General features: G+C 45.2%; 1 protein-coding gene across 1 annotated transcript in view; it reads left to right on the top strand.

The window, feature by feature from the left end:
- Window positions 1–13,803, top strand: part of LOC119450499 (WD repeat-containing protein 35-like) — an 83,718-nt gene that overhangs the window by 39,753 nt on the left and 30,162 nt on the right. Inside the window, exons 22-27 of the mRNA XM_049666519.1 lie at window positions 20–137; window positions 4,270–4,355; window positions 7,111–7,257; window positions 9,601–9,733; window positions 12,084–12,146; window positions 13,387–13,599. Coding sequence (XP_049522476.1) covers window positions 20–137; window positions 4,270–4,355; window positions 7,111–7,257; window positions 9,601–9,733; window positions 12,084–12,146; window positions 13,387–13,599 — 760 coding nt within the window. The remainder of the gene's footprint in view (window positions 1–19; window positions 138–4,269; window positions 4,356–7,110; window positions 7,258–9,600; window positions 9,734–12,083; window positions 12,147–13,386; window positions 13,600–13,803) is intronic.

Here is a 13,803-nt window from a genome sequence, read left to right as displayed (position 1 = left end):
AACCTTTTTTTCTATGCAGGCAACTTCTGGCTGAAGCGGCCCTGCAGAGAATGGACTTTCAGACGGCAGAAACGGCATTTGTGCGTTGCCGAGACTACCAGGGAATTCAGTTTGTCAAACACATAGCCACTTTGCCTGTGAGTTACACGCCTTTCATTTTAGAAGTTGTTGCCTCAAGTTTTGTGTGTTTTAAATTATTGCACAACCATTTGGCACCATCTCATTATACCGTGTTAACATCATATTGTTAGTGGCATGCTGCCATCCTGAAATCTGACCATAAATTGCCAAACATTTAAAATGCGGAACCCTTAATGAAAAACAGTGTAGACAAAATTTTAAGCATTTACTTATACAATATGTCTAATATTTATTGCAAAAGTGAAGCTTAACAGCATCATACAAGGAAATGAAAGACAGTTAAAAGTATCATTGACAAGCTGGGCTCGTCCTTGGCCATTTTTACCAGAACGGCACAAATGAACCTAACTTGTTTGTGGCCACTGAAGAGGTTATAATGCAGAAACACCCGCTGCTTTTCCCAATAGTCTATGGCATTCTGCTGTTTAGCACGAGGTTGCGGGTACAATTCCCGATTATGGTGGTATCATTCTGATGATAATGGAATTCAAAGATGCCAACTTACTGCGGGTATACAGTTAAACCTGCTTATAACGAACCTCCATATAACGAAGTTTTTCGATTCCCCGCCGTTACTCCATAGAAGCCTATGTATTTGAGACCTCTACGTAACGAAGTGGCAGCGGGAGACCCCTTGGTATAACGAATTTTCCCCTCCGACCACCTAGAGATTTCGCCCCAAATTTTGTCATTTTTGCGCGAGCAGCAACCGGAAGCACCTTCTCCGCTGCGATGGAATGCGAAGCGAGCGCACGTGTGCGTGCGTGCGTGTGCGAGGCGGCCCTGCATCCCTCGACCCGGCGATCTTGCCGCCGCGGGCGTGACCTTTCCCCCTCCTTTCATTCAAATCTGATCCTGCCGCTTGCTACAGCTGGCCTAGGCCGCCAAGCCGGCACTCTCTCCTTTTCCCGCTGATGTTGCCGACGCGCTGGTACACGCTGTGGCACATCAGACTCGATGAGTGCGGACACGTGCTGTCAAACGCTGGCGGCGTGTGGAAGCGCCGCTGGAGAAGCGAGCGAAGTTCGCGCTGTTGTCTATCGCTTCAACGCAAACTGAGCGCCGAGAACACACAGCACGCAGAAAGCTACGAGCCGCCGAAGCATCTACACTGCTAGACTCTGCCCCAACGCAGATCGCTTTCAAGATACGGCCTGCGCGACCGCGCGCCGCCCCGCTATCCCTCCCCTCTCGCTCCCTCGCTGGTGCCTCGAGCGCAACGGAAGAAGGCGCGCTTCCTCCCTGCTTTTCTTGCGCGCGCATGATTTAGACGCGGTCGTCGGCTCCCCTCGCACGTTTTCACTCGCCATTACAGCATACGGCGCGCGGCGACTGCATTATCGCCCTTGGACTTTAGGGTACGGCCATGCTAGCGGCAAAAACACGCAGCAAAAACGCGCGTCAGAAACGCGCGGCAACGCGTCATGCCGCGCGCGGCAAAAGCGGCAGGAATCGGGGGTCTTGCGGCGTGCCGCACGAAATGGGTTCTGCGGCAAATGCCGCGTGCCGCGAGATGAAGAACCAATCAAGAGTGACGAGGGTGACGTCACGGAGCCATCACAACCGGAACGCCGCCGGTCCGCACCGGGTTTTCAATCGACGATCGTTGTCTCTGGCATGAAACAACGAGCGCTCGCGGTGTTGCTCGCCCGTTCGGAGAGCGCGCGAGATCTTATCGCGCTGCCGCGCGGAGACGTGCGTGCCACGGTGTCCCCGCGGCAAGGCGCTGACGCGCGGCAACTTGCCGCTCGCTGCATGACGCGCGCGTTTTTTGCCAATAGCGTGGCCGTACCCTTATATACGGAATATCTATGAGCCAGAACCAATTTTAGGGCCATAACGCGTCATGGACATCATCTTTATATAGCAAATACGCATCTCAAGGGCCATACTTTTGCTGGCGGAAACTGAAAATCGTCATAGTTGTCGCCCCCGGCACTTTGGGCGGCCAATGCCATCGTCAAGCCACCAAGCCAAGCGACATGAAAAGTCAAAATGGCCGCTCGGGCCGGTGCGGGGTGGCAGTTCGCAACGTATGAGTGCGGGAACGGTCCCACAGTTGCGACGGCAACAGCGGGGTTACCAATGCATTCAGTTCTAAGGAAGCTGTGCCGGGACCGGTCGAAAACGACGTAACAGCCGGGAAAACGGAGCCCCCGGAACGTAACAGCGAGGTTCTACTGTAACACTATACGACGCTACGACGCCATCGTGACGCTCGCTCTTCGTTTCCGATGCCTCGCGCTTGTGCGAAACGTCACGCGTCCACGCATCCGGTACCTGGTGTGACATTCCGAGGATGAGTGCTTCGACGAAAACGGAAAACGGGTGCGCGTTACATTTGAGGGCGCGTTAGAATCGAGTAAATACAGTAAACGTTTATTTTTCGAATTTTCGTGCCGAACCTGCATATAACGAAATCCTCTTTATAACGAAGTTTTTCGGGAATTTGTCAATTTCGTTATATCCAGGTTTAACTGTAGCTTGCTGTTGCCCTGTCTGTAGCATGAAGCAAGACTGTTCACACACACGATTGACCATAGCACATTTTACTCAGACTCACCGACTTCCGCACAACCAACCGTACAACAACAACCCACGAAAGTGTTTATACGGAGTATTTATAAGCTCGCACACCAGCGATGTGCATGTGTCGACCCAGATAACAACGGCGAGCGAAGTGTGTGAGGCATCGACTAGGTGGCACCCTGCAATACCAAGACCTACATGTACGAAAAAGAAGCATATCTGTGCTGTTCAAAGTTAGTTTGGAACCCTCAACAGCGACATCCCTCAAAAGTGGTGTGTGTGATCTGGTACGCTGGGATCAGTTAATGATCCATGTGTGGTTGCAAAGAGCAATGGAACGAAAAATGTTAGGCCCAACGTTAGGAGACAGGAAGAGATTGGTGTGGATCAGAGAACAAACGGGCATAGCCGATATTCTAGTTGACATTAAGCGAAAAAATGGAGCTGGGAAGGTCATGTAAAGCGTAGGATGGATAACCGGTGGACCATTAGAGTTACAGAATGGATACCAAGAGAAGGGAAGCGCAGTCGAGGACGGCAGAAAACTAGGTGGGGGGATGAAGTTAGGAAATTTGCAGGCACAAGTTGGAATCAGCTAGCGCAAGACAGGGGTAATTGGAGATCACAGGGAGAGGCCTTTGTCCTGCAGTGGACATAAATATAGGCTGATAATGATGATGATTACGTGGTTGTATACTGTGCTTGTAGTTTGCCATTGTAGCTAGAGTCAAGCTTTTGGTTGGAAAGCCGTCCTTCCAAGAAAGCATCCAGTGATGGCTTGCCTAGCTAATGAAACTTATGTTGCCGTTCTTATAACGCATTCACTTGGAAACTATAAAAGTGCAGCCGAAAAAGTTGGGACATAAAAAGAATATCTGCGCTGCGCTACAGAGAAGGAGTGCAAATGGACCTTGGATAGGTTTTGTTTAGTTGGAATTTGCGATTAATGTACTAATGAGTAAAATTCTTAATTTGTGCTTGTTGAAGAGGGCAGTGCACATGGATTTAGGATGTGGATGCTGCTGGTATTTGCTGCTACATTTGCATCAACTATTGCACCACTTGCAGTCTTTACATTAGTTGCACAGGATATAATTTGAAGATGAAAAAAAAACCTTGTAGGAAAAGGACTACTTGATGAACCTGGTCATATGAAAAGGGGCAAAATGAATGTGCACTCCATGGTTAAGCGGAAACAGCTGAGAAGCACGAGATGAGGCAAGAAGACAGACAACATGTACAGTGGACTGCCTGACAGCTATGGCTGAGATAGTTGTTCAGAGCAGTTTATTTTTGACGCTAATGCAGGGTAACACACTTAGTTATGCCAGAGGAAGGCTCACCAGATGTATCGTCCTGGTTCCCGTGAGAAGTCATCAACTTTTTGGGCATGTAATTTCTCTGACATGCTGTGTTTTTCAAGCATAGCTTGTGTGGGCCCTTTAAGACAGATTATACCTTTGTTCCACATAAACAAAACACAATGTTCTTTTTTATTTCATGGTAAATGTGGCATTGAATTACTTTAATGTGAAACATGAAGTCAACGATAGTTGACATGGAACATGATATGTGCTTTCATTGCTGCTCGATTTTCAGAATGAAGATATTCGCAAAGCAGAGGTCAAGGCATATTTCAAGCAGTTTGATGATGCAGAGAAAATCTACCTGGAAATCGACAGAAGGTGGGGTGTGATGATGAACCTCGTACTAGTTTGATAAGATACGGTTATTACTTTGACTGAGGTTATGTGGGTAGAAAAATGTCTGAGCAGTCATTCTTCTTTTGCTTAAAAACTAATATAACATATCTTTCACTTTTGTGTCCACGTAATTCTGCCTCATTGTGTGCACCGAGTGCTAGCTTTATTTAAAAAATAAGCTAATGAATGTATATATGATCTTAACTATAAATTAAGCACCTTTTGTTAATCCTACCTGTACCTTCAGAATAAGGAAGAGAGCTTAGAATTTACACAAGTTTGCATTCAACGCTCTGCGCTTCAAATCGTGGGGTGCCTGATTTCGCATTAATGCAGCATATACAGTTACCATCAAAAGCTTACAGCCCATGGAATCTGAGAAAATGTTGAATTCCTAAGCAGCTTCTGACTGTAGCCCAAAAAAGTTTACAACAGTATATTGCTCGCATACACTAGTATGGGCTAGAAATCTGAATACCAGGCTGCATGCTCATGCTGTGGAAATCTTACGTTCTTTTCTGAAATAACTGATGTCCGTTGATTTTTGTGGCTGACTGCGCCTGCTGCGTACACAATAAATGTGTCCTTCCTGGCGGCAGCTAGGAGCAAATGGTTAGCACTGAGACCCATGTATAACACCTTAATTTTTGAGTTAGGAGCTGCAGTAATATGAAAGCTTAATTCATAAAAAGCTTAAAGTAACATTCGATAGCGCCGCTAAAGGACTAGGGTTCACAGTTGATAACCAATTTGTGTAGGTAATCAGTGAGTGAGTACATTGATCCAGGTCAAGCAGTCAGGAGGGGAGAAGCAGATTTTGGAGAAAGAAATCTGCAGGATAGTTAAAATAGAATAATTGCGAAGGGAAGGGAACCACTGCAGAGGACAGCAGAGAATTAGTATACATGGTAGGTTGAGATTATGATATTTGCATGTTTAACATGACGAGTTGACACAGGATAAGGGTGCTTGTTGACTTCTGGGAAGCCCTTGTCCTTTAGTAGGCTTATACTGGGTAAATGGGTATGAAAGCATAATTTGTGAGAAACGGGAAATGACTAATCTGGTTGCGTAGTACTTCTTTCTTTTTCTTTTAACAGCGAAGCTGTTTAAGCCAGCCGTAATTTGCGGTGCGTAGCCGTGGTAGCCATGGCAACCGATAGGAGGAGGAGGAGACCGCGTGCATGGGCACGCGGTCTCCTCCTCGCCAGCTATCTGCCTTCCCGACCGCTGCCGTGCTGAGCCAGGAGAAAAAAAAAAAAGGCGAAAGCTTGCACTAGGCCGCGCAAAGCTCAGGACACAGCGAAGCTGGCCGATTGATATCGAGCGGCTAGCCTCCAACGCATTCGGCGTCAGCAAGTAGCAGCGTTCTTGGCACTGTATCAACCTTGGTTAGCCTGCCTGCGTTTGTGGCATGCCAGGAGCGCTGTCGCTTGTAGGCGCCCATGCATCCAGCGCTAGTGATGCGAAATGTCGCGAATGGGAACGTCCCTCCGGAAATGATCGTTCGAGAATACCTTCCTACATGCGTAGTTAAGTTAAACCAAGTTAAGACCTAGCAGCAACCAAGTTCATACCTAGCAGTAGCAGCCAGTAAGCTTCGCTGTGCCTAAGCTTTGCGCGACCGAGTGCAAGCTTGCCTGATTGTTTTTTAGGACTATCATCAGTGTCTGAAATCCCCCAAAATTGGTTTTGTTACATCTCTTTACTTAACTGGCTTCGTGTATCACTTTGCATGCTGGCATGATTTGAGTTAAATTTTTGTTTAGTTCATTTTGCTCACCTCTGTCTGTGTTTAAGCATTATATATTATGTTGCAGTGGAAGATAGGTTAAGCATTTGCGTTTGGGACTGAACCACTTACCATGTCATTCTGTAAGCTCCCTCTCAGGTGAAACATAAAGGGACCTCAAGAATGCGTTCATCTTAACAAAAGCTTGCCTTAACGGAAGTTCTTTTTTTAATTTATGCTCACCGCTTGCACAGCTATCAAAGCTGTTTTTGTAGCAGCTCAACTTGAGCAATGGTCTTTTCTTCTTTCCTTACATTTTACTTTGTCGATATTTGTATGATGTAACGCATGCATAGAACTTTTTTGCCAATGTCGGTGGATTGTTTTGAATTTCTCATTTGCAAGTAGCACTTCAGCCTGTCCTTATTTGTTCTTACTTTGTTTTCTTTTTTTTTTTTTGCACTCACTTTGTCTTCCTAATGACAAATTGTTCAGCTTATCAGAGAATTCACCTCAACAGAGTCAGTCTTAAAGTTAAAGGGAGACCACTGCATTTTGTGACCTCGCACATACCTGTATAATTTCTCTCACCCTACGTTCTCATTATTTGAGTCGACCCCTTTCACTTGAGTTGCTTATTCTTTTGTAGCTTGTTTTTGATTGCTTGCATGCCACTTTTGTTTTGTTTGTTCCAGTCATGCCGACTGCTGCCGCATCTTCTGATTTTCCCCTTCCACTGTCACGGTGTTTTGCACTTCGTGCTGTTCTAGTCCTGCCAAGACCAAAATCGGGAAAGTGTACATATACATACGCAGATGATATTTTACTCGAGTAAAAGGGAGAAAAGGAAGGAAAGAGCCTAGTCACATTGCGGTAGATAGTTAGAAGACTATCACTGCAAAACAGATTCTAAGAATGAACTGTGGGAGGAAGCTACCAACCGTACAGTGCTGGCTCACTGCTGGCCATTTGAGTGACAGGGGGGGCTGCGGGAACTGCTCGTAGGGATCTGGCCGTGTCCCTACGTAAGATGCTCGGAGACTGGTTCCGTGTTGTCCAACTCCTGAAAAGTGGCAACAGTGGCACAGATGACAGGCAGCTCGAGGAAGCCTGGAATGCAATAGGGGACTACTACGCAGATAGGCACAAGTGGTGAGTGTGGATTCATATCATTCCACCAACTTTCTCCCAAATTTATGCAGCATTGCTGCTATTGAGGGGTATCTTAGTTGTTACATACTTCTTCCACCTTGTGGGATTCTGCAGGAACTGATTTGCCAGGTACAAGAGACATGGACATAGGTACTTCATTAACAGCATTTCACTAATCACACAAATAATGGCCACACCTTCAAGTAACCCAGTTTAAGTGGCAGAATTGCTTTATCTAAAATTGATTATTTAGAAATCCGTGTAACATCAAAAATTGGTGGTACGTTATTCCTGGAAAGAGGAGTCTTCCAACAAAGTCAATCTTATTCAAATGATGTTGCCATGTGTTGTTTCACCTTAAGCTAAAGTTAGGGGTGTGCGAATATTCGAAAATTTCGAATATTATCAAATATTATGTTCTTAATATTTGTATTCGATTAAAAAAATTCATGTTCGAAAATGTTCAAATATTCAGTTGGATATGAATATTCGAATCAAATCGCATATTTTGCTGGTTGTGCGGGAACAAACGCGGTTCTTAGCATTTGCTTGTGCTGATTTTTGTGATTATGTCGTTCTGCTAACGAAATTTCGCATGTAAAGCACACTTAGCCACTAAATGTCTAAACTTTGCAGGAAAGCCAGCCTCTCATTAGCAAAGGGCACGGGTTTGCAGGCAGCGAGGGCGCACCTTTTTTAAATGCGAAGCATTTTCTTGGCGAACATTTGCCACTTTGAGAGTATCTATCTGTCTAGCCGCCTACATCTTGGTGCTATCATGGTTGTTTCGTTAACTTGGTATGTACTAAAATTGGCATAGTATGACAAGAGTGTATGACGAACATAAATGATAGGTCATGACATGCATGTCATGTAGATCATAAAATAGCCGCTTACGTCTTGGTGTTCTCATGGTATGTACCAAAATCGGCATAGTATGACAAGAGTGTATGACGAACACAAATGATAGGTCAAGACATGAATGTCATGACGTGTGTCATGCATGAAACAACTGCCTACATCTTGGTATTCTCATGGGTCAAAAAACCCCTAAAGTGGCAAAGAATCGAGGATTAAGGATGGTAATGGGTGCAATTTGATTTGATTGGTGCAAGTATGGTTATGATAGTAATGATAATGATAGTAGAATGCAATAATCAATCAATAATGACCATGATTCAGTGAAAGGAGATTAACACTCAAAAGCCACTGAAATGGGTTCTGACATGGGTACTAAGTGAAGGAAATGCTAAAGGATGATGGTAGAAGTCATAGTCATGAGCATGACTCAGCAAAAATGACAATGACTCAGGGAAAAAAGATTAACTCTCAAAAACCACTGAAATGGGTTCAGACATAAATGATAGGTCATGACATGCATTTCATGTAGGTCATGAAACACCCGCCTAAGTCTTGGTGCTCTCATGGTCATTTCGTTAAATTGGTAGGCTCCCCGCACACTGCTTCGCATAACTTCGCATAACTTCGCATCGCATAACTGATTCCCACAGAGCGCAGGATCTGCCGGCTTCTTTGGACTTCATTTCCCTTTTTAGGCACTGTCTTTCAGAAGCATTACATACATTAGGAAACATTAAGAAGGAAGTTCAAGCTGCTAGAGTTTCGCTGACACATTCCTGGTGCTCCCAGTTTATATTTTCATGCTGGATAACAATGAATATACCTTCTTGGATCATTAAGAGTGGGTGAACGAAACAGAAGCCTCAGGCTGGAGCCAATGTTTCGATAAGGCGACTTGTGCGATTTGCCCACTAAGCCATGTGTGCAGCTGAAAAAGATGAATGAATGCTGATAATTAAGACGATTGAGTGTTGATGAAATTAAGGGAGACATGAGAACAGTGACCGTGAACCACCCTTGCGGGCACCAGTTCAATTTTGGGAATTCCCTGGGGCATGACAGTATACTCGAGCCCTTGCCTGCAGGCATAGCACTCCCCTGAAACACCGAGCACCAGGTAGGCAACAGCTGCTTCATTAAGGCAACAGCTGCTTTCCTCGGCAGCGTTTAATGTGCAGCTAACTCATCCCCCAGGGGCAAAGAGCATAAACGGCTACAAAAGCTTTATGTTGAGGGTTAGAGAAATCTACTTAGAATCAAAAACAGGTGCTATGTTAGTCTCGGAAGGAGGAGTCTTCCAGTAAACCCGTCTTTTTTCATCATATGCTTTCCCAGAGAATGGTATGTTAATTTCTCACCCTTTGTTTCCTTAATGAAAAAAATAAATAAATGCATCACTCAGTTTCACCCATATCTTCAGTGTTGATGCAACATTTCTGCTGGCATTACCGATATATCGCCCCTGTCTTTGTATTTTTGTAGGGACAATGCAATCACATACTACAAGCAAGGGCACAACCATGGTCGCTTGGCTGAAGCTTATTTTGCCATGGAAGATTACAACGGTCTGGAGAACCTCATGAAGAGCCTGCCAGAGGGGCAGCCACTGCTGAGCGTACGTTGGTCAAGGTCACGCATGATACGTACAGAGCTCCTGCTTGTGTGCGCTCGCTCATGCCAGGCTGGTCATGCAAGGGCCAATCCTATGATTGCACTGTGTGTCTCATTAGCTTTCATGACTTGCATAAAAAGGTATGAAAAGCCGTTGAATCTGTGCCTCGGTGCCACCATCCCTGGGGCTGCTATTTTAAACACTTGTCAAATTCTGCCGTGTTTTCGAGTTTGCCATCTCGTCAGCTCTGTTTGGCTCACAGGGCTGCTACAACCTCTCTAATTGGCTCAAAATGCTAAAAGGGTGGAATTTGGCAGTGTCCAGAGTAGCACCCCAGGTTGGCTCTTGCAATGACTTATTCTTAAGGCTTGTTTCTATGACTTGGTGCTTTGATAGCCTTGTTGCTGGGGTAACCTTATGTGTAGCGCCAAGCCAAACGAAGGAACAGCTTCTGGTGTTAACAGCCACACCGATGTCCTACTTTGGTGAATTGTTTTTTTTTTTACAAGCTATAACAGTCTATGCATAACAACAACAACATTCTTTATTGTCCTTCTCTTTTTTCTTGGTATATTTGTACCTCACCTAAGCATACATTGCTTGTAGGTGGGTAGGCAGACCAGCCGTGACATGCTGGGCAAACACACGTTATACAAAGAAGCAAAAGATGATGTGGGTGTGTAACAAGATTTGGTTACAGTTTTGACTTAGCAGAGATAAACACGAACATATGTTAACAGAAAAAATCATTTTTATTCCGCTAGAAGTCAGCACCAGAGGAACATAAAGCGACGTCATTCTCTCCGTTGCAGCCGAACGTGTGTGTGTAACCTCATAATTGAGAAATACTTTAATGAACCCTCGGGATTAACCCAGTGATAAACACAGGGACCGCACGTTTCATCTTCGCTGGTTAACCATCTTCACGGAGTGGAAGGGCCGACAAATTTTTCTTAGAAAGTATGCTGTAATTTGGTTTATTGTATGCATTGCAAGATGGCTATACTGTTCCTGGCCTCTCATGTACAGTGCGGTCTGCGCACCTTCCTTGTTTCTTTATGCGTACTAATATTTACATAGCATTAGCTGGCAGGCAGTCGTGAAGTTACACAGCACAGAAGCACAGGCTTCAGAGAGCTTGAGCGTTCAGTCGTGCCAACATTATTGTCATTTTAATCGCTCCTTGAGAAGTAGGAGCATCGTGCTGGTCTTGAGTAGCCGTGACATTAGCCCGACGGGTAAAGCACTGTTCCAGTGCTTGCTATAGTTCAGATGGCGTATCACAGTAGTAACATTCTAGGTGGGGAACATGCACAATTTTACTTCGTGGTGCGACACTCGATGACTTGGGTGTCAGTGGAGATATCTCATACCTGACATATGTCACTTGGCATAAGACTGGATAAGGCCTGACATAGCGCGACAAAAGCTTCTTGCAAAGGCCACCACGCAGAACGTCGTGGCCTTTGCAGAACGGGAGCCAGAGCAGAACGAGAGAATCCGAAGGAAAGTAGGCATCCCTGTGTTGACTATCATAGAGGCACTTTTGTGCAGCCTGCAATGGTATAATCAGGTATAATCAATTGCCACTGCAACCTATTTGTTTCCCGTGGTCGACGTTGGCAAAGGGCCTAGCAAGTCCAGCCTCATGCTATAAAACGGCTTGGTATGGATTTCAGTGGGCTGAAGGCGGCCAGCAGGGAGTGTCGTAGGTTTCTTCTGACGCTGGCAAAGGTTGCAAGTTGCAACATAGTGGCGTACAGAGTGATAAAGGCCGCACCAAAATTAGCATCACCGTATGCAGTTGTAGGTCCTGGAGACGCCTAAATGTCTGGAGGTTGGGGCATCATAAAGTTGTGCGAGGACATCTTCGCACAGAGGATGTGGGACGAGGAGGAGGAGTTTCGCACCATCAGCATGTATTCAATATGCTCTGAATAAGCTTTAGATGCGAAATAGCACTTGTCTTGTGTCTACTTCCTTGTCCCGTCTAAGGTGTGCACTTGTTAAACCTGCAAGTATGAACCAACTAGCCCCAACTAACAAACCCAGCTACACATCCTATTAAAGTAAGAGTTCCGGTGATTAATCATGTGAAATGAGTGGTCCTGCAGCTTTACTCTGTGTCAACAATTGCTCCAAGTTGCTTTCATATGCAGATTTCGATGTTGTTTAAAACGGTTGTTTGGGCTCCTCTTTTTTTTTTTTGTCCTTTTCTTTCGGATGTAATTGCGGATGTGATATAACATGGCCTGGTCTTACGCATAAAGATATAGTACACTTGTGGGTGCTTTTTTTCATGTTGAAACATTGCAACTTTCAGTTCTGACAGACTAACTTGTTTTTCTTGCAGGATATCGGCTCTATGTTTGGATCTGTCGGCATGTGCAACCAGGCTGTTGAGGCATATAAGAAGGTATATTAATGCAAAACATTCTTTACCTTATTCTTGGCATTTTGCGATAGGTAGGTAAATCGCTGCGGTGCCTTCTAGTGTATACGAGAAGAATTAATAAAATTGAAGTTGAAGTTGGTGCCTTAGCAGCTATGGTGTCACGTTGCTAAGTAAGCATGAAGCCGTGGGATCAAATCCTGGCCACGGCGGCCGCATTTCGATGGGGGCCCATGTCCCGTGCATTGGGTGCACGTAAAGATCCCCAGGTGGTCAAAATTAATCCAAAGTCCCCCACTATGGCGTGCCTCATAATCAAATCGTGGTTTTGGCATGTAAAACCCCAGAATTCATTCATTCATTCGGTAGGTAGGTTCCTTTCTCTTTTCGCTTTAAGAAAAATAAACGAATGTGTGACCGATGTGGGAATCGAACCTCTGCGTTTGAGCACATCATTCAGGTGATTAAACCAAAAGAAATAGTGGTTAAATCAAAATAAATAGAAAGAAAAAAACAGGGGGGTCCATGATTGCATGCAGGCTTCTCGCATTCAAAGCCAGCCAGCTCTTTGAAACACTCTGCGTGTGCACCTCGTGCTACTTTGTCATCTTCTTTCCTCGTGACAGCTCGCATTTTGAGACGCCATGTTAGACTGCACTATCTCTGGGACCGACCCACTTCGTCCGTTACTTTTCTCGCAGCAGCTTACGCTATGTAAAACTGTGTGACATGGTAAAGACTTCACGATCACCTTAGTTAAACATTGCTTCATTGAAGTAGAAATGCCATCGTTGTTTTAACACACACGGTGACACACCACATAAAATAGCCATATGTACATATGATTGTATAACATGTAGTTGCTGATGACGTCACTATCCATGCGTCTCTCGCTTAGCGCTCGTCCACTACCTATGTAGAACCCAGCAATCACCATGTCGTAGGCTCGTGTCGAACGGCCAGTGTAGAAATGATGTCATTACTGTCATACAATCGTCTACAGCGTGGTTGTCATCATGCTGGGGCCGTCACACACACATACACTCGCGACCCACACACACAACTACTCAATTTACAGGAACGCATTGGTCCACCTGGTATCATTTTGTGGCACCCCAAACAATTATGCGAGATGCTTCGCATAACATAGATTGCCATAGCGCCTGGGATCTGCGAAATTTTTTCCTTCCACATCTGCACGAGGACGTTGTTCTGGTATGTGAGAGTTCACTGCTGCTGGCATATTTTTTCCTCTTTTATGCAGTGCAACGAAGTGAAAGCTGCTATCGACACATGCGTGTCCCTCAATGAGTGGAACACAGCAATTGAGCTCGCCAAGGAGTTTAACGTACGGGAAATCGACACACTCTTGGCTCAGTATGCACGGCGCCTTCTGGACGAAGGGAAGATTCTCAGTGCTGTTGAGCTATACCGAAAAGCAAATCGCTTTCGTGATGCTGCCCAACTGATGTTCAAGGTGTGTTCTTGTTTGTGGCAATTCTGTTGGCTGTGTTCTGCAAAAAATAAAAAGCCTGTGCTGAAAGATAGTGACGTTATTGACATAATCTTCGTGCAGTTCTGGCACTGTTTACCACCTCCTTGTATATTCTGTATTGGGTTAAATATACGAGGTTTTGTTTTGGGATTTGTTTGGAACTTTGAAAATATTTTTAACTTTTTC

This window comes from Dermacentor silvarum, chromosome 4, assembly GCF_013339745.2.
Source record: "Dermacentor silvarum isolate Dsil-2018 chromosome 4, BIME_Dsil_1.4, whole genome shotgun sequence".
Taxonomy (NCBI): domain Eukaryota; kingdom Metazoa; phylum Arthropoda; class Arachnida; order Ixodida; family Ixodidae; genus Dermacentor; species Dermacentor silvarum.
This window is presented reverse-complemented; position numbering and strand designations above follow the sequence as displayed.